Genomic DNA, 21,492 nt, shown 5'->3' on the forward strand with positions numbered 1-21,492 from the left:
GTTTTTTAATATATTCCAAATACAATACATTTTTAAACTTTTTGGAGGGATTTTTATGAGAATAAAGCAAATTTCTTTGCTGACATTTTTAACCATATCATTATTTTTATTTTTATATATTCAACCTTGTTGTGTAAGCACCAAGGACGTGAGCCAAGAATCTAACAACTTTTCGACTATGGCTAAAATATATAATTAGATAAGTAATTAATGCGCTTTGACATATGAGTATGTACTATAGTGGGCGTAGAAGATAAGATATAATGTATTTCTATAGTTCTATTTAATAATATCATAAGAATATGGAGAAGTGAATCTGAATCCTCCACACACAAAAAGTAAAGCTTATTAAATTTATCTGATGTGGATCTAGCTCCTAGCTACTCGACTTTCATGTTACTTATTAATCAAATTGAAAGTACAGTTGGATTAACAAGTATCTTGAAGGTATTTTTTAAAAATTAAAAGTAACTTTGTTTCAATTTTAATTATATTTGTATATTTTAATCATGTGATAAATTTATCAATTCCATCACTGCAAATTATTATAAAATAATAATAAAACTGATTATACAATCTTAAAGTAATAAAAATATTATAATATATATGAATAAGGAATAAAAATAAGTTATTATTATATGAATAAATTACACTGACTCATTAAGCTTTAATGAAGTTATACAAATCACTTGTTACTTATTTAAAACTTTACAAATCACCCCTAATAATATATATACGACTATTTTTGTAGAAGACATAAGTGTAATTTCTTAAAGAAAAAATGGTGACGATGGTAATTAAGTCAAACAAAATATGATATATTATGAAGACAAGTTCAAATAGTATACGAGTAAATGTCTATTCATTATTTTTATTTCGTTATAAATTATACTAATAATTCTATGGAGATATTTAAATAACTCTTATACTATATTTTAACTAACCAAAATAATGAGTAAATATTGATTTTTATACTACTTGGATTTGTCTTCACAATATAAAATATTTTATTTTGTCTAATTACAGTCGTCATCATTTTTTATTTAAGAAATTATACTTATAACTCATACAGAATAATAATGGTATAAATGTATATAATTAGGGATATATGAGTGCACACTTACAAGAGTGACCATAAGATTCAATTTAATATGTAGTTGCTATGTACACATATTTCTACAACAACACCATACACAATATTGGTACAAACATTTAGATTGGTAAATGATGAAAATACATAACATCAAAACATTTCATAAAATATGCATAAATAAATATGACTGAATTATCTATATATATTGATTTTGTAAAAAAATTTATACATAGTTAATACATTATTTTCATTCATTTGTGCATTATTTTTATTCAAAAAGTCATTGATAATTAAGAATGAATGATACAATATCAGTAAAAAAAACTTTTACATATTAATGTATATAATTTTCTCTCAATGAATAATTAAGTGAAAAATATTAATTATAAATAGATAAAAATATTAATTCGGAAGTATATATATATATAATAACACCAAGTAGATGGTGTCAGTTTACAATTTTACATATTATTTTTTTTGTACGACAAAAACACCACAATTTTTTTAATTCCAATATTTCAAATAATTTCATAAGCATTAAAAATAGACAACCTCTAGTTTCGAGTCATACAGTAATAAGGTCATATAAGGACTTCAAGAACATCAGATAGAGTAATCCAATCTCATCATTTGTTGTATCTCATATTTTAATTTCCATTTAATCCAATTTCCAACCTTTTAAAGTTTTATTTAACTAAAACAATTTGAGCCCAAGTGTTTGAGAAATGTATATGCCAATTTAACATTTTAGTTAGATCTTAAGTAAGTATCGAAGAAATGTCAGTAATAATGGTGTGATTAACATTTTATAGTGCAAATAATATTCACCAAAAACGCATTGGGTTTCTACTTTCTAGCCCATGATGCCATAACCCATGAGGACCCTAAATGGGTGTTTGTCATGATTGGTCTTTCTACCATCACATACAAGTTTGAAAATGTTTCCCTCTCTTTAACTGATAACACTGTAGTAACGAGTGACCCCATCAAGTGTTTGTGAAAATGCCAAGCAGAGATTCCATCCACCACAACCACCCTGTCACTCCACGAAGGTCACAAAGGCTCATCCTCATCCAACAACAACAACATAAACCCTCCAATCCTCCAACACCAAGGACCCCCTTCAACCCCAAACTCTCCAAATCATACGATTCCACGAAGAAACATTCAAATCAGAAATCATCGTCCAAATCTCACACCAATTCTCAAAACGGCACCACTGGTTTGAGAAGATCTGCCAGGTTGAACAATGGGGATGGTGGAATTCCCTCCCTTCGACGATCTCCAAGGCTTTCCGATCTCAAATTACCGGTCAACGAGGAGAATGGTAAGAAACCCCATATAGAGGAAAACGTTTCCGGTGGTTCGGGTAGTTCAATTTCCAGATCGAGAATATCTACGAGAGTGAAGGCTGGACATCAAGTTGGGGATGCTGATGAAGTGAAAAAGAATGAGAATTGTGTAGTTGAAGAAGGGAAGGTGAAAAACGGGGACATGGTTGAAGTTGGAGTGAAGAGAAAGAGGAAGAGACCGCGTGAAAAGGAAACCGCGATAGGGTGGACAAAGGAACAAGAATTGACTCTGCAAAGAGCGTATCTTGCTGCAAAGCCCAGCCCCCATTTCTGGAAGAACGTCTCTAAACTGGTATTATTCACTTGCCTTAATGTTTTATGTGAGTGTCTTTTTTATGAGACAGTTTTTATAGAGCTGCACTTGTAAGTTGTAACCTGTAGTTGAAGAAGCTTGACTTGTTTTTACTTTAAACTGAGAGCTAAGCTTGAGAATGTTATCACAATTTTACTGAAATTTGGAATTCAATTTTTTAGATTGGCTCATTGATCAAGTATTTTATATTTTTATTTCTAGTTACATGGTTTGTTGCACTAGTTCTGGTGTGCGGTAGCCATTTCTATGAGGTTTGTAACTTTTTACATTATTATTATAACACTCCTTTTATAAGGAACTTGGTACATGGTCAAATCTGTTACATGTTACGTAGGCTAAATGAGGGAACCATGTAACTTTGTTTTGATTAGTAAGTTAATTTCTGGGATTGGGGATCATAGTATAATGATACATAATCTAGTTCAAACACAGGCTTATAATCCAAGTCAGAAATTGAAACTGTATGTTTTTACTTTGAAACCCATCAAGGGGGGGAGCTCTGCCAAGATCTATTTTTTCCCATTCACAGGACTAGAACCCTAGATATTGCTTATGGGGAACTAAACTCTTGCCACTCTGATCAATATGTGATGGCAGCTTGCGCAGTCTTTGACAGCTCAGGATAAAAGTGGATAACTGATCTCGTAATTTTAGGCCAAACGTCTAAATGTGGAAAAACATTGATAACTGTTTTCAAGTTGGAGTTGTTACTATTAAGCTTTTCTGTATGTATGTATCCCTAAGGGTCTGTTTTCATGTTGGTTTTTAGAGGGGAAGAAAAGGAAATGAAAGACTCGAGAGCATTCTCACATATTTATTCCATGACTCCAAAACCCAATTCACAGATAGACCATAAAGGATTACAAAGAATAAATGTCAGTTTATATTCTGTTGGTAGTTAGCTTGTCACATTGATATTAATCGTTCTCATTTTTTGGGGTTAGCTTATAACCATACTGTATTTCCTTGAATCACTGTCATAAAATTTGTTGCAGGTGCCTGGAAAGTCTCAACAAGAATGCTTTGATAGAATTCACTATGACCATATAACTCCGCGTCAATCTCAACCCCGTTCAAGGGCAAAGGCAATTACGTTGTCACCCATACATCAATTCTCGCTATCTGCAAGTAAACTGCTCAGACCTTTTGATAAGAAGGTTAAAAGAACAAATGTTCTCAAACCAAAGAACTACAATACCCAGAAGTCTGTTGCGATGCTGTTACAGCGCCATCTTAATGTTGATCGAGACCATCGAGGGGACATATTTTCTGTTCTTGAACCCAACACTGATCTTTCTACTAATGATGCTTTTCAACCAAGTGAAGCACTTTCTACTCCAAAGCAGCAAAAGGAAAACCAAGGCTTCCTGAAAAATTGCACCGAGGCATCATCTTCAAGCCATAAGAAGACCCTTTCCAGGTTTAGTGGCTCATGTATTACAGATCTTGCTAGTCCCCCTGTACTAAAGCAAGTAAAGAACAGGGTACTGCATGAGAAATACGTCCATCAATTGCGCTGTAGGGAAGCTAAGAGAAAAGCAGCCTCTGCACGGATACAAGTGCCAACAACTGGAAAAATAAGTGAAGCAATCAGCATTCAGAAAAGGGACGTAGTTAAAGCTGCAAAAGTTGCTTTGGTTTCTGAAGCTAGAGATGCTATCAGCAAGTTTCAACATTCACAAGCCAACTTCAACAACACTTGTAGTTCTGAAGAGGAAGAGGACAACAATGATGGCATTGAAGTTGAATATGACAGTCAATAGGCTTTTCTCTAGCTAATTGATCAAAACTCATTGATAAATGTATTTACAGTAGTTTGACTATTAGTTTTAGAAGCTGCGGCTTAAAAGAATATTCTTCCAAAAACCCTGCTTTAGCAATATTTTCCTCTAGTTAATGAAGACCATGTAAATAGTCTCTCTACTTGCACGTGTAATGTTGCATACATCTATTTTTCATAGAATCCACTAGGTGAGAGCCTCGTGTATTGTGCCTCATAACAAAATGACCAATCCACTTTTTCATGTCCACAGTAATGTGGCTATGAAAATTTTAGATATTATGCATTTACATTGGGTTTACAGCAATAGTTGCATTTCTTTTCATACTGGTACTTGGATTGAAATATAGATCACATTGGGCAAGACCTGCTTCTGTTATCTTTTGATAATTAGTTCTATGTACATCACTCTACATGTAGCTGCAACTTGCAAGCATTCAGTCCTAGTCTCCAAGATGATCATGATTGATAGCTTGATGATTTATCTATAAGTTGAAGATGAAAATACAGTCTGTTATATGAGGAATATGAAGGAAATTGAGTTTTTTTCTGTTATCTTTTGAGATCAAGTTCCATGACGTCAGATAGATGGTTTGATCATGACTCATGATTTTTTACAGTGATGCACTATACAAACTACTAAAATGGGATACCTTATGTATTGAGGGAAAGATTGAAACGAAATATGATATTACTGCATTGTAACCAAAAGAAGAGAAGATCATAAAACGTGGTGAAAATAATCATTGTATACAAAATATGATATTATTGTACCGATAAGTATTTTTTACAGTGTCAGAGTATCACCTATAATTTATGTGTAAATTATCATTGCTTGAAGCCTTGAACACAATAGTTATTACATTGTCAGTATAAATGTAGTTTTTCATTCTGTTAGTAATCTTCTATGTATTACACTTCCATTAAAGGGTTAATGATTGTTAAAGGAAAACTATTTTCTCAATTGTTATACCATCACATTCTACCGAAGTTGTCCTCCTGTTTGAATCCTTGTTTAGATTGGTATGACAGAAGCAGTCTATTAACCAGTTTCTGGGTAAACATGTTTGATTCTAAAACCAAAAGTTTGAATTGGATTAGGGAGGCTGCATGATAAATGACGAAAGTTATAAGTTGTAATTTTCCATTTTGTTAATGTAACGCTTGCTCTTCTTATATAAGGTGTCACCACAATTTGGTGTCCACAAAATTTGTCAGGTACCCCAGGTTTATGATAATTTGGATAGAAAACGGGAGGACCAATTTGAATAGATGAGATATTTTGAGGCGAACTTGGTTATGGTCTCTTCGGGACATTGGATAAGATTGGATTGCTATAGATAAAATTTGGGTGAATTCTAGCCTGTGTAGCAATGAAAGTTTTGATTGCTATAGATACATATAATTTGAGTATATGGAACTTGTGTATTTAGTTTTTTATTTTTATTTGACTGTGAACTTGCTATATTTTCATTCTTTAACCTATGTCCTAAACAAGACCCTAAAACTAAAAGGTCATTCTACCTAACTTATGTTTCATCAAATTAGACTATTAGTGTAAGGCCAGCTCCATCCCCATAATCAAAAGTTTAATTCTTGTAAGTCACACTTATTGGAAGAGACAACAACGTTAACTCTTTAACATTAGACTGTTCATTGGTCAAAAGTGTTAAGTTTGGAGGAACATATATATGCAAATTTAACATTTAACCAATGTTACACTGTCATACTAGACACTTACAGATGTTGAAGATGAAGAAGTCAGTTTCTCTATCTCATCAGGAACATTAATGAAAATTTGAAGTTCTTTTTTGGTGTAAGAAATGTTTAGTTCTATTATAATCTGAAAAGCTAAGTCAGTACCCCCTCTGCAAAAATAGATGATTTCTCAATGATGCACTGCGCAAACTATTACCATGGAAAACCTTTTATACAGATTGAAACAAAATAAGAAAGTTGGATTGTAATGTAACCAAAAGAAGTGTGTCAAATAAAACATTATGAAAGTTTAGGTGTTTTCCTTGGACAAAATATCAACTCAATTATTTGAACACTAAAATTTTGAAATAGAATCTGTCTTATCTTTTATCTCCATTTTTTATCTTCTTTTATGTACGCATTATCCATTTATTGGTGTATAAGTTTTGGTGTCTGAAAAACTTTTTCCCAGCACTAAAGTCATTACCAAAAACCAAATCAGTAAATATTCTTTTCGTGTCACTGTCAATTGTTTCCACCAGTTTTGAACTGATTTTCTATTTGCTAATACTGATGAAGCTATTTTGTATAAGCACTTTAGATTTAGCACTTTAGTGGGCATGTAGATATAACTTTCTTTCCATTCTTGAACATGAAAAGGAACATACTCATTTAAATAGTTATGAGGCAATATTAAGAAGCTGATATATACAACTTAACACTTTACAAAATGGTCCATTGATGGGACTTCGTCATCTTTCAATTATTGAGAAATCATAAAGCAAGAAGCAAATGATTCATTTTATAAATGCAATTCTTACCACTTATGTAAATATTATGTAATCTGACAAAGACCAGAGCCCTTTTAAAATTGCATTATCCATTGTTGTTGCGTGACCAAAACTGCTACAGCAACAGAATACAGATGATTCAATTATTTGTTGAATACTTGAATGTCTAAGAAAAGAAAATTTTAAGCAGCCACATATTCAGGAATCTATTAAAATAAGCTATGATTCCAATTATAGATTTAGCAATCATTCTACATTATCAGTTGCTTTTAGAAAAATTTCTTATCACAAGGGAGGAGCTTGTTCTAAACATACCCCAACTTATGTTAAAATTAATAGATGGTAAGGCTGCACTAATGAAGTTATTAAGTCATCAACTAAAGCCAACTTATTTGGAATCTCATTAAAATTTCTACAATCCTAATTCCTTGAATTACACAACAGGAAAGTTTTCATTCTTTTACATTGTTTGCAAATTGGTATAGCTGCTTTCCATTTTTCTCCTAGAGACATCTTCCACCATAACCTGCATTTCTGAATAGCGCTTTCTTTATGTCTTCAGGGCTAACACAGTTCCTTTGTTCAACTACCTAAGAAGACCATGGGAAAAAACAAGTCAGAAGTAAGAAACATGTTTGGTTTCAAGTATGTATACAAAAAGGGTTGTAAAGTTATAAACCTCTGAGCAAGATGCTTGCAATGAGAAATCATTGAAGCTGCTTATAACACACTGGTGAATCTCAAGGCCCAGTGCTTCTAAGGTGTTCACTGTTGAGAGTAATAACCCAGGCTTTGTGGCACAGCAAATGCTTATCTTAGTATCCTTGTCTCTCCTCTCAACATCAAACTGCAAAAAACATGACAAGACATAAACCAATTTATTCAGGAATTTGGTATGTGAATATGCATCAATTAAGGGGCTTGACTTATAACTAAGTGCTAAATCCATACATACCTTGGGGGAATTTCTTACTATTCCTTCATTTGGCTTTTGGTCCTTAGAAATGTCCAGAATGTTTATTTGACTATTCCCCTCCTCAATTTCTTCTTCTTGCAACTTTCCTATCCTTTCTAGAAGCTCTTTCATGTAATCAATGGTATCCCCAAGAATGGAAGTCCTGTCCATCTGTTAAAAGTTGAATGTTCTCATTTTAGTTCAAACTTCATAGTTAATTCAAAGAGAAAATCAAACAAAAAATGAAAGTATTAGTCATGAGTAATCCTGAAAAGCCACCAACTTTAGAAAGATAATTACATTTCTATTAGTAACAAGGACATGGAAAGTTTAGGTAAAAAAGTAAATACATCTTTTGAATCACCTTGCTGATTTTAGGGACTATGGACCTTAGCATAGAAAGCCTATCATTGAGACGTTTCCTCCTCCTTCTTTCTGCCATGAGATTCTTTGAGGGTTGCCCTTCTACTTTCTTGTATTTTGTTTTTCTCTCTCCACAAATGCCCATGTTGAAAACTGGAACCTCTGAAGCTTGTTCCTCAACTTTGCAGCCATTATTTCTTTCTTCCAAACTCAGGTAATCACTTCCAAAAAATCCAAGCTCTTCATCATGCATTGATGGGTTATTATTATCTTGTTGTGGTAATAGTGGTGCTGTGTCATCATTCCTTGTATATGATGAATCAAGCTCTGGCATTGTGAATCCATCAACAAATGGATATGGTGCTTCATTTCCATAAGGGCATTCAAATCTATGATCTATTGGTGTTGAGAATGGAGGAAATGAAGGACTCAAAGTAGCTAAAGAAGGATTCTCATCAAAAGAATCAAAACTCCAACCACTAGGGAATAGTTCATTCAACCCAGTAGATAAAGCATTATTCCAAGTGTCTCTTCTTGGAGCCAGTAGTTCCTCTAGAAAACCAAGTTGTGAAAGCTCCATGTCTGTTCTGTTTTCCTCTCTAGTCTAGAAGGGAGGTAAATTGTTAAAGAAAAACACCAAATGGAGGAGTAGGCTTAACAAATGAAGTGGAAGCAAGTGGGAAGTGTTAGTTTAAATAGTACTATTTTTGTAAGAGAAAAAAATGACAGTGTAAGAGATTTCACATTATAATTGCAACATCCACCGTTTATTTTCAAAATTTATGAATTAGTGTATGAATTTTTATAATTAGTGTATGAATTTTTAAAATGGTGAATAAATAATATCAATTAGTGTATGAATTTTTACACTGTAACTGATATTACACTCTTTTGTAAAATAATGAAAATTTATGAGAATTGGATTTTAAGGGGCTCACTGGGTAATTGTTATAGCATTTAAAAGGTATTTACAATGATGTAATATGAGATAAGTAAAATGCTCTTTCTGAGAGATTAATTATTTTGGGTGTAAAGATTAGTTGAATGGGTTCTTTTTTATCAGTATTATTATTTTTATGTGACTGATATCAAACATAAAGTATGCTCAAGACAATTAAATTTGTGAGCTTGCTCATATTTGTGTAAAATTTACAAAATCGAAATGTGACCATGTAAATTTAATGGAAAAACAAGTGTAATAAACTGATAAAAGTTATAGAAATGAAAAATGATATTTATGTATGTTGTGTCTAACATTATTTTTATTCTAATAGAGCCCATTATTCATATGACACCTGTTATTTCATAAAACACCTGTCTTAACAGAATGTATTAGAGTGAAAAGCTAAAGTTTAATGGCACCTACACTTAGCCTCATAGGGTATTATAAAATGGAATCTCTTTCTCTCTCACACACTCAAGGGGAATTAGTGTCCTTTTCACCGAAATAATCACCCATTCCTTGAAAAATTTGACCCACAGTTCTATCTTTACCGAAAATGGGTGGTTAAGCATCATAGTTTGTCAGGTACTCTTTCATTTTTTATGCAACCCCTTACTCTTCCATGTTTCAAAGAGAAATAATGCATCTCTCCCTGTGATCATGGTTTGGACTACTATACTATATACACAATAACAAAATAGTCAATACTTATTCTATATACAGTTTAAGAATTAATTCCATGTGATTGGAAGTTTAGTCATTTGGAACATTGTAAATTTCGTTAACAGACAATTAATGTTTCCCTTTGTATTTAATTTCTCAATGTTAATCCATTTCCTTTCATGCCAGCCTGTTTTTTGTTCATATTGGCAACTATAGTCAAGTTTCCATAATCTATACTCTACAGCTTAGCTTGAATTTGGAGTCCATTAAATAATTATAACCCAAGAGCTTTTAGAAAAAGTGGGCCATTTTTTAGAACAGTAATGTAATTTAATATGGAAAACAGTTAAATAAACAATTGTCATTACTTCTGCTACAACCAGTGGTTTATTAAATGAGTTAAAGTTTATGCTAGTTTATATGTTTTATCATGTGTCAGGACAAGTTACAAGATTCAGAAAATTTCACTCAAGTTGTTACGGTTGCTACAATTTTCACCCACTCCCGAGGCAGAAATGAAATGTGTGACCACGTTAATAGCAGTACTGTTACATAACTAGGCGACAACTTACATAGCATATGCATGCATGGGTCTTGATTTTGTGCAATCACTTAACAGTTCACCGTGTTAACTGACAACATTACAATGTGAAAAACCATGTTCACATATCATGACCTTTTTCAAACTATTCATCTGTCACTATAACAGTAACAACACGCTGTTCAATGAAAAAACAGTGTGACCAAATTGCTCCCTTAATCACATGCTAATTAATTAACTTGTTTATATTTAATTTCAATAATCATTTCCAAATCAAGTGTCTAAGTTGCTTTCTCAACTAAATGATACCTAAATCCCATTTTTCCAACTATTATGAACTATTGAACTATATAGGTTGCAGATAAATTACAATAATTCATATATAGTTATACTCTATTTTGGGTCCAGACTATTATGAACTATTGAACTATATAGGTTGTCATATAAAGTTAAATTTGCTCATCTATCAATATCAGCTATGATGCACCAGAATTGTCACTAGGCCCACCACTGTTTGTTTATAGCTAAATGCAATGACAAGTTATTTTGTATTGTATTGGGTGCAAAGGAAACAATGGTTGAAGAAGATTGGAGAATTGGGCCATAGCTTATTATAATTGATGTTCATTTAATGCACACTGTTTTCATTCAGTGATCATGCAGCTCAGAGTCTCTGGATTCTTGACTGAAAACAATTGATCATTGAAAAGGATTCATCAATTCTGAATTTATGATACATTATGTCTTTAGACCATGGATTGCTTCCTTCCAATTACAGATGTGAAGGCTATGCTTATCTCACTTGCATCTTTTATTCTTTCCAGAATATCTCTATTACTAGGGAAGAACGATTTCCTAGGCATAGTCATAATTGCTCCCTTCACTAATTGTTTTTTTATCCTTCACCTCACGTGATTCTATAATTTTAGTCAGCTATTTATTTTTTATTTGGTGGCATTTAAGTTTCGAACTTTTAAGGATCTGATTTGATGGCAAATATTCAAGGAAAAATAGTTGATCATCCAATCTTTCAAGGAACAAAATGATATTTTACTTCTTATTATAAAGTGATTTAGAGAAGAAGTTAGGTAAGGATGACTATATAACAAAGCTCATAATAAGATGATAAAAATATGGTAACGTTAAAATCATTTTAATGAGTTTTTTTATAAGCGAAATTGTATTAAAGTAACACATGGAGGATGCTAATCTAATACTAAATTGAACTTTTTGAAGACACATAAATACAAGTTATAGGTTTAGTACACCAATTAGCAAAAAAGTAAAGAAGTTAGAACAACTTTTGATTAAAATCAAGACCAAAATCAAACTTGAATCATATTCATTATGTGCGTAAAACTCATGGGCTTTTATGAGCATATGTTATCATTCATTATCATTAGATAGATCATACAAAAGAAAACCACATCATCCTCCACAACTACGGACCTTTAGTTCCATGGCCAATTGCAACATGTATGTTCATAGGCTCAAAGATTGTTGTAGGTTTCGGCTCACCAACTTGAAGCTAAAAATAAACACCTTTTCAAGTAAAAGATGCAAACTCACAAGATAAAAAATTATTCCAATACTAAATAAAGCAAATATTATATAAAAATATTTTATCTCACATATGTATATTATAAGTTAAAGTACCCTATACATTCTTTTGGTACTAAACTATGAGGAAAATAATAAATTTGTAGTTTTTGAAATTATTTAATTTAAAAATGATTACAAACCTTAAAAATTTATCTAGAATACATCCCAGGAGATTATTTGATTCTTCCTATACCAGATAGAAGTAGTTTGCTTATATCAATATAAAAAATCTTAAATATTAAAATTAAAGAGGTGTGTATTGTACATTAATTACTGTACTTTAACGTGAGAAGTATTGTTCTTCTTCTGTCATGAGCAGTGGTGAAACGACGATTGGTGTCGGCTTTCCATGCGCGTCAGAATATATACATTTACATGTTAATCACGGACATTTGAAAGAAATAAAGTTTTCTTTTCTTTATATTATAGGACTAGGAGGATTCTCAAAACGTCAGGAACCGTACCTTTGCTATTGTATGAAAAAATCTGAGGTGATGAGTAGAGAGAGTGGGGTAAAGAAAGTGTATGATATATATGATGGTTGTTGGTGAGAGGACTCATATGGGTCCTCTCTATCATTCTCCATTGATCAAGATCGATGTCACATGATATATTTGTATATATATTAGAGCTGTGAGATGAGACCCCCAAATAATGAGGGCAAAAAGTGGCATAAAAAGACGAGAACTTAAACAAACATTGAAGTAGGGGACAGCATCTTCTGATCATTCAAGGACAGGGTGAATCTCCATATGTTCATTCATGTCCAGTTCATGGATCAACATTTTTTGTTTGTTTGCTTTGCTCTATAGATCAATAGTATGAGATTTCTTGTGTGAAAGTAGTACTAGCATATGGAGGCCATGTTAATTGTTTTATTACATAGATGATTGATAACTAATGTGAAGAACATCATTAGTGGCATGATTTTCAAATTGGCTACGCTCTTTGTGAAAGTGTCATAGTACTCTACTCTCATGAGAATGACTTACACAAAAATTGTTAGGAATCAAAGTTTGAATGAAATATATATAACTGGATAAATTTATGAGCCTTAGAATTAGCTAGGAAGTCAAAGGTGATCAAAATTTGGAACTAATGGATCAAAGAAGAATCACAATAAGTAAATTTAACATACATCTTAACTCAACTAAAATCATCAAGATGTTGAACATTTTCAAAACTGATTATGGAACTCCAAACCCAGGTTCAAAGATGGCAAACGGTAGTGAAACATATTCCTAGGTGTGTTTTGCATCTAATGTCTGCCTAGTGCCTATAATTATTGTTTTGGTTTATTATTATTATTTTATGAAACTTTTGGTTTGATTTTTATTTGGATAGGTAAGATCTTTGTATAATGTTAGTGCAACATAAATTTGGCCTTTTTATATATACTGAAAGTAGGTCACAGTATCTGTTAATTGGCTTCTATATGAGGTAAAATCACTGACTTCAAGTTATATAATATGCAACAGAATAGTACTAAAAACATAAATAAATGTAAAAAAATATGTAACAGATTATAAACATTTTGGGTCAATAATGGATGGTTGTTCTATTATGCTAACAACAAACAGATAGGGACAAAGTAGTATACATTTATTTACTTTTTGCGTATGCAGAATTTGCGGACTGAGCAACGGTCTTGCCTGGTTGATGGTCTCCAAGTATAATGAGAGAGGAAAAGTTTTTAACACAAAAAAAGATTTGTTTAAACCCCATTACTAATTTATATTCCAAAGTACTCCCAACTTTACTCAATCCTAGTCTTGATTTAATTATTTTATACTTTCCTTCTCAGCTGTACCTCTTAATTACTTATTGACTATTGCTGATAGTATTTTAGAAATGGAAGTTATAGTAGTGAAAATAGAAGTGGAGAAGCTTTGGAGCTACACAACTTAGAATAATTTGCTTCTTATTTGGATGCTTTACAAATGAAGGGTGAGTGCCTATTTATAGGCTTTCTACAACACTTATGAATTTCTAGATGGTTCCATAAGTATCTAGTATACATTTTTCTCAAGATTTCTAGATACTTCTTTAATTATAATACTAAATGCCTATAATAGAATATACTAGAAGCTTAGGATAATTCTAGATATTATGGTACAATCATCACTACTTGTTTCTACACAAGTGTGGAAGCTTCTAGAAAGTGTGCATCAATATTTTATCACTCCTCCTTGATGCACATCTTTGTAACTCCTAGCATCGATCGTAGTTGCTCGAACTTTGGCCTTGGTAATGCCTTAGTGAATATGTCAGCAATTTGATCTTCGGTCTTGCAATACTCGAGCTTTATTTCTTTATTCTCACTTGCTTCTCTGACAACATGATATTTAATTGCGATATGTTTTGTCCTGTTGTGATGGACTGGATTCTTTGCTATCGCTATCGCCGATTTGTTGTCACAATAGATTGTCATAGGCTCCATCTCTTGATCTCCCATATCATTGAGTATTCGTCTAAGCCATATAGCTTGGTTAGTCGTCTCTGCAGCTGCTACGTACTCAGCTTCTGCTGTTGATTGTGCAATGATTGCTTGCTTCTTTGACGCCCAAGAGAATACTCCTGATCCAAGTGAGAAGGCATAACCATATGTGCTCTTCATGTCATCCATCGAACCTGCCCAATCACTGTCAGTGTAGCCGTGTAATGTTGAGTTGGTGTTGGTCTTATACCATATACCGAACTCTTTTGTTCCTTGTAAGTATCTAAGAATTCTTTTTCCAACTCCAAAGTGGATTTGACTCGGGCTTTGCATGAATCTTGATAGAAGACTTGTAGCATACATGATATCTGGTCGAGTGGCAGTGAGATATAGAAGACTCCCGATCAAACTCCTGTAGAGAGATGCATCTGCCTGTGGAGATCCATCGTCCTTCTGTAGCTTCTCATTAGTCACGAGCGGAGTAGCAACTGGTTTGCACTCACACATCTTGAACTTCTTTAGTAGTTCTTCTATGTATTTCTTCTGTGAGATGAATATACCTTCTTTTCTTTGATTTACCTCAATTCCAAGGAAGTAGTGCATTAAGCCTAGGTCTGTCATCTCGAATGTCTTCATCATGTCTTCTTTGAACTCTGTTATCATCTTTATATTGTTTCCAGTGTATATAAGATCATCTACGTACAAGGAAACTATTAAAGTATCATACTGACCTTGGGACTTAATGTATAGTGTAGGCTCACTCTTACTCCTCCTAAATCCTTTATCGACGAAGTACTGGTCAATTCTACTATACCATGCTCGAGGAGCTTGCTTCAAGCCATATAGAGCCTTCTTCAATCGTAGCACTTTGTTTTCGTTGCCCTTGCTCATGAACCCTTCTGGCTGCTCCACATAGATCTCTTCTTGAAGTACTCCATTGAGGAATGCAGACTTGACATCTAGCTGGTAAATGCTCCATCCTCTTTTTGCTGCAAGAGCTATTAGAGCTCTTATAGTATCTAGACGAGCAACTGGAGCAAATGTCTCATTATAGTCGATTCCTGGTTGTTGGGAGTAGCCCTTGGCTACTAATCTCGCCTTGTGCTTATGTATAGTGCCATCAGGATTGAGCTTTATTTTATACACCCATTTTACTCCGATGATGTCTTTATCTTTTGGACAATCTACTAGCTCCCACGTGTTGTTTTTCTCGATCATCTTTATCTCTTCTTCCATTGCCTTGACCCATACTTCTTGCCTTGATGCTTCTTCAAAGCTTCCAGGTTCAACTATGGCCAAGTTGCATGTCTCATATATATCTACTAAGGATCTTACTCGTCTCGGAGAAGATTCCGGTGAAGATTGTTCATGTGGGAGTGTAGTTGGCGTACCTGGATCTTCTGTTGCTTCTTCTACTTCCCCAGTTACTTGTGGTTGTTGTGTTGGTATGGAGATGTTGTGTCTCTCAATCTTGCCTTCATTCCAGTTCCAAGCGGCACTTTCATCAACTTCAACATCTCGACTGATGATAAGTTTCTTCGTTTCTAGATTGTATATGCGATAGCCTTTTGACTGTGTGCTATATCCCAAGAAGATGCCTCTTATCGTCTTGTCTTCTAGTTTGTGTCTCTTTTCTTTTGGGACATGTATATAACAGATAGATCCAAAAACTCTTAGATGTTTAGCTGATGGCTTCCTACCGCTCCAAGCTTCTATAGGAGTTTTACCTTCGACTGCCTTTGTTGGACATCTATTCATTATGTAGACAGCTGTGTAAACTGCTTCGGCCCAAAAGGTGTTTGGCAAACCTTTCTCCTTGAGCATCGATCTAGCCATCTCCATGACCGTGCGATTTTTCCTTTCAGACACCCCATTTTGTTGTGGAGTGTAAGCAACTGTGAGTTGACGCTCTATGCCTTCATCCTCACAAAATTTATCAAATTCGTGAGAGTTGTACTCTTTGCCACGATCGCTTCTGAGTACTTTTATATGTTTCCCGCTTTGCTTCTCGACAAAGGCCTTGAACTTCTTGAATATTCCAAAGACTTCTGATTTTTCTTTTATAAAATAGACCCATGTCATTCTAGAAAAGTCATCAATGAAGAGGATGAAATACCTGTTATTAGTGAGGGATGGCGTCCTCATTGGTCCACATACGTCAGTATGGATGAGCTCCAACAAGCGTTTTGCTCTCCAAGATTTCCCACTTGAAAAAGGTAGTCTATGTTGCTTCCCAAGTAGACATCCTTCACAAGCTCCTTCATTCTCTTGGATGCATGGAAGATCCTTCATCATTCTTTTATGATATAATAGCTTTAAGGCTTGGTTATTAAGATGACCAAATCTTCGATGCCATAGCCATGATTCATCAACTTGAACCTTCATAGCGATGTTAGTAGCATATTTCCAAGTTATTGGAAAACTTCTATTTCTTTTCTCCATTTTAACTTGGGCTATTTCAAACTTTCTATTATTGTCATATATATTGCATGTATCTCCCTCAAAGTGGAGAGAGTAACCTTTTTCCATCATTTGGCCAATACTCAAGAGATTTTCTTTAAGGTTAGGAACTAGTAAGACATCTTTGATAAGTCGCGTACCTGATTGTGTCTCCACCATGACAGTGCCTTTGCCTTTAGACTCAACCATGGTGCCATTACCTAATCGAACTTGCACTCTGACAGACTCATCAATATCTTTGAAAATGCTCCCGTCCTTAGCCATGTGGTTACTACAACCACTATCCAAGTACCAGTTTTCTTCTTTATCACGACTACAGACTTGGTTGGCATAGAATAGTTGTTGGTCATGTTTGCATTCTTCAGTGAAATTGGCCTGATGATTATTTTTGTTGCGACAATTTTGCTCTGAGTGCCCAAATCTTTTGCAATATTGGCATTGTATCTTTCCTCGATATCGACAATATTTTTCTGAATGGCCTGACTTCTGGCATATGCCGCAAGGAAGATATTTTGCTTGATTGTTTCTAGAGAAATCTTTAGAAATCTCTTTGTTTCTAGAATGTTCCGCACCAATATTATTTCTTCTTTGATATTCTTTATTCTGAGACCTTAGTCTGAGCTTTGATTGAAAGGCATTTTCTAGTGAACCTTCATCATGCCTACTCAATCTTTGCTCATAAGCTTCTAGAGAGCCCATTAGTTCTGTTACTGATAGAGTAGACAAATCTTTGGTTTGCTCAATCGTAGTAACTATTGAGTCATATTTTTGGGGAATTGAAATCAGAATTTTCTCAACAATTCTTTTGTCAAGAATATTTTCCCCATAGGCTTTCATTTGATTGACTATTTCTTTTATTTTAGAATAATAGTCTTTTATGGTCTCAGACTCTTTCATCTTAAGTAATTCAAACTCACGCCTAAGAGTTTGAAGTTTAATGGTGCGTACCTTATCACTGCCATGAAACTCCTCCTTTAGTGTATCCCATGCTTCTTTGGCACTTGTAGCTCCCATTATTCTTGGAAAGATAGTCTCCGCCAAGGCTTGTTGTAGAATAAATAACGCTTTTGCATCCTTTTGCACATTCTCTTTCAACTCCTTTTTCTGAGCCACGGTAAGAGTTGAAGTATTCTCTGGAGTAGTGAATCCTTCTTCTACAATATCCCACAAATCTTGGGACCGGAAGAAAGTAGTCATTTTTGTATTCCAAAAATCATAGTTTTCTCCAGTGAAAATTGGGATAGGAATTGATGATGATTGAATAGTGCTAGCCATAGCTCAAAGTGTATAAATATGGTTTAGTTTGGATGTGAGATTCTTGGAGATAGTTGGAAATGGATAGAGTAATATTCTACGCCCAGTGTATGACCAAACGTAGCTCTGATGCCACTGATAGTATTTTAGAAATGGAAGTTATAGTAGTGAAAATAGAAGTGGAGAAGCTTTGGAGCTACACAACTTAGAATAATTTGCTTCTTATTTGGATGCTTTACAAATGAAGGGTGAGTGCCTATTTATAGGCTTTCTACAACACTTATGAATTTCTAGATGGTTCCATAAGTATCTAGTATACATTTTTCTCAAGATTTCTAGATACTTCTTTAATTATAATACTAAATGCCTATAATAGAATATACTAGAAGCTTAGGATAATTCTAGATATTATGGTACAATCATCACTACTTGTTTCTACACAAGTGTGGAAGCTTCTAGAAAGTGTGCATCAATATTTTATCACTCCTCCTTGATGCACATCTTTGTAACTCCTAGCATCGATCGTAGTTGCTCGAACTTTGGCCTTGGTAATGCCTTAGTGAATATGTCAGCAATTTGATCTTCGGTCTTGCAATACTCGAGCTTTATTTCTTTATTCTCACTTGCTTCTCTGACAACATGATATTTAATTGCGATATGTTTTGTCCTGTTGTGATGGACTGGATTCTTTGCTATCGCTATCGCCGATTTGTTGTCACAATAGATTGTCATAGGCTCCATCTCTTGATCTCCCATATCATTGAGTATTCGTCTAAGCCATATAGCTTGGTTAGTCGTCTCTGCAGCTGCTACGTACTCAGCTTCTGCTGTTGATTGTGCAATGATTGCTTGCTTCTTTGACGCCCAAGAGAATACTCCTGATCCAAGTGAGAAGGCATAACCATATGTGCTCTTCATGTCATCCATCGAACCTGCCCAATCACTGTCAGTGTAGCCGTGTAATGTTGAGTTGGTGTTGGTCTTATACCATATACCGAACTCTTTTGTTCCTTGTAAGTATCTAAGAATTCTTTTTCCAACTCCAAAGTGGATTTGACTCGGGCTTTGCATGAATCTTGATAGAAGACTTGTAGCATACATGATATCTGGTCGAGTGGCAGTGAGATATAGAAGACTCCCGATCAAACTCCTGTAGAGAGATGCATCTGCCTGTGGAGATCCATCGTCCTTCTGTAGCTTCTCATTAGTCACGAGCGGAGTAGCAACTGGTTTGCACTCACACATCTTGAACTTCTTTAGTAGTTCTTCTATGTATGTCTTCTGTGAGATGAATACACCTTCTTTTCTTTATTTTACCTTAATTCCAAGGAAGTAGTGCATTAAGCCTAGGTCTGTCATCTCGAATGTCTTCATCATGTCTTCTTTGAACTCTGTTATCATCTTTATATTGTTTCCAGTGTATATAAGATCATCTACGTACAAGGAAACTATTAAAGTATCATACTGACCTTGGGACTTAATGTATAGTGTAGGCTCACTCTTACTCCTCCTAAATCCTTTATCGACGAAGTACTGGTCAATTCTACTATACCATGCTCGAGGAGCTTGCTTCAAGCCATATAGAGCCTTCTTCAATCGTAGCACTTTGTTTTCGTTGCCCTTGCTCATGAACCCTTCTGGCTGCTCCACATAGATCTCTTCTTGAAGTACTCCATTGAGGAATGCAGACTTGACATCTAGCTGGTAAATGCTCCATCCTCTTTTTGCTGCAAGAGCTATTAGAGCTCTTATAGTATCTAGACGAGCAACTGGAGCAAATGTCTCATTATAGTCGATTCCTGGTTGTTGGGAGTAGCCCTTGGCTACTAATCTCGCCTTGTGCTTATGTATAGTGCCATCAGGATTGAGCTTTATTTTATACACCCATTTTACTCCGATGATGTCTTTATCTTTTGGACAATCTACTAGCTCCCACGTGTTGTTTTTCTCGATCATCTTTATCTCTTCTTCCATTGCCTTGACCCATACTTCTTGCCTTGATGCTTCTTCAAAGCTTCCAGGTTCAACTATGGCCAAGTTGCATGTCTCATATATATCTACTAAGGATCTTACTCGTCTCGGAGAAGATTCCGGTGAAGATTGTTCATGTGGGAGTGTAGTTGGCGTACCTGGATCTTCTGTTGCTTCTTCTACTTCCCCAGTTACTTGTGGTTGTTGTGTTGGTATGGAGATGTTGTGTCTCTCAATCTTGCCTTCATTCCAGTTCCAAGCGGCACTTTCATCAACTTCAACATCTCGACTGATGATAAGTTTCTTCGTTTCTAGATTGTATATGCGATAGCCTTTTGACTGTGTGCTATATCCCAAGAAGATGCCTCTTATCGTCTTGTCTTCTAGTTTGTGTCTCTTTTCTTTTGGGACATGTATATAACAGATAGATCCAAAAACTCTTAGATGTTTAGCTGATGGCTTCCTACCGCTCCAAGCTTCTATAGGAGTTTTACCTTCGACTGCCTTTGTTGGACATCTATTCATTATGTAGACAGCTGTGTAAACTGCTTCGGCCCAAAAGGTGTTTGGCAAACCTTTCTCCTTGAGCATCGATCTAGCCATCTCCATGACCGTGCGATTTTTCCTTTCAGACACCCCATTTTGTTGTGGAGTGTAAGCAACTGTGAGTTGACGCTCTATGCCTTCATCCTCACAAAATTTATCAAATTCGTGAGAGTTGTACTCTTTGCCACGATCGCTTCTGAGTACTTTTATATGTTTCCCGCTTTGCTTCTCGACAAAGGCCTTGAACTTCTTGAATATTCCAAAGACTTCTGATTTTTCTTTTATAAAATAGACCCATGTCATTCTAGAAAAGTCATCAATGAAGAGGATGAAATACCTGTTATTAGTGAGGGATGGCGTCCTCATTGGTCCACATACGTCAGTATGGATGAGCTCCAACAAGCGTTTTGCTCTCCAAGATTTCCCACTTGAAAAAGGTAGTCTATGTTGCTTCCCAAGTAGACATCCTTCACAAGCTCCTTCATTCTCTTGGATGCATGGAAGATCCTTCATCATTCTTTTATGATATAATAGCTTTAAGGCTTGGTTATTAAGATGACCAAATCTTCGATGCCATAGCCATGATTCATCAACTTGAACCTTCATAGCGATGTTAGTAGCATATTTCCAAGTTATTGGAAAACTTCTATTTCTTTTCTCCATTTTAACTTGGGCTATTTCAAACTTTCTATTATTGTCATATATATTGCATGTATCTCCCTCAAAGTGG

At 34.6% G+C, this 21,492-nt stretch overlaps 2 protein-coding genes across 3 annotated transcripts; one reads left to right on the top strand and one right to left on the bottom strand.

Moving 5' to 3' along the window:
- LOC109349110 lies at positions 1,949-4,845 on the top strand. Its single transcript, XM_019589790.1, has 2 exons — positions 1,949-2,737; positions 3,754-4,845. The coding sequence occupies exons 1-2, from the start codon at positions 2,096-2,098 to the stop codon at positions 4,519-4,521; spliced, it is 1,410 nt and encodes a 469-aa protein (XP_019445335.1). The 5' UTR covers positions 1,949-2,095; the 3' UTR covers positions 4,522-4,845.
- Positions 7,395-9,008, bottom strand: LOC109349111 (transcription factor bHLH93-like). 2 transcript variants are annotated; one of them, XM_019589792.1, is made up of 4 exons: positions 8,347-9,008; positions 8,001-8,153; positions 7,707-7,874; positions 7,395-7,617 (listed from the first exon to the last, which is right to left on the bottom strand). In XM_019589792.1, exons 1-4 carry the CDS (start codon positions 8,923-8,925, stop codon positions 7,531-7,533), a joined length of 987 nt encoding a protein of 328 aa, XP_019445337.1. In that variant the 5' UTR covers positions 8,926-9,008; the 3' UTR covers positions 7,395-7,530. The 2 variants fall into 2 exon arrangements, with proteins under 2 accessions (XP_019445337.1, XP_019445336.1); XM_019589791.1 differs by having other exon boundaries at positions 7,983-8,153; positions 8,347-9,005.

The sequence above is a fragment of the Lupinus angustifolius genome, chromosome LG06, assembly GCF_001865875.1.
Source record: "Lupinus angustifolius cultivar Tanjil chromosome LG06, LupAngTanjil_v1.0, whole genome shotgun sequence".
In the NCBI taxonomy this organism is placed as follows: Eukaryota; Viridiplantae; Streptophyta; class Magnoliopsida; order Fabales; family Fabaceae; genus Lupinus; species Lupinus angustifolius.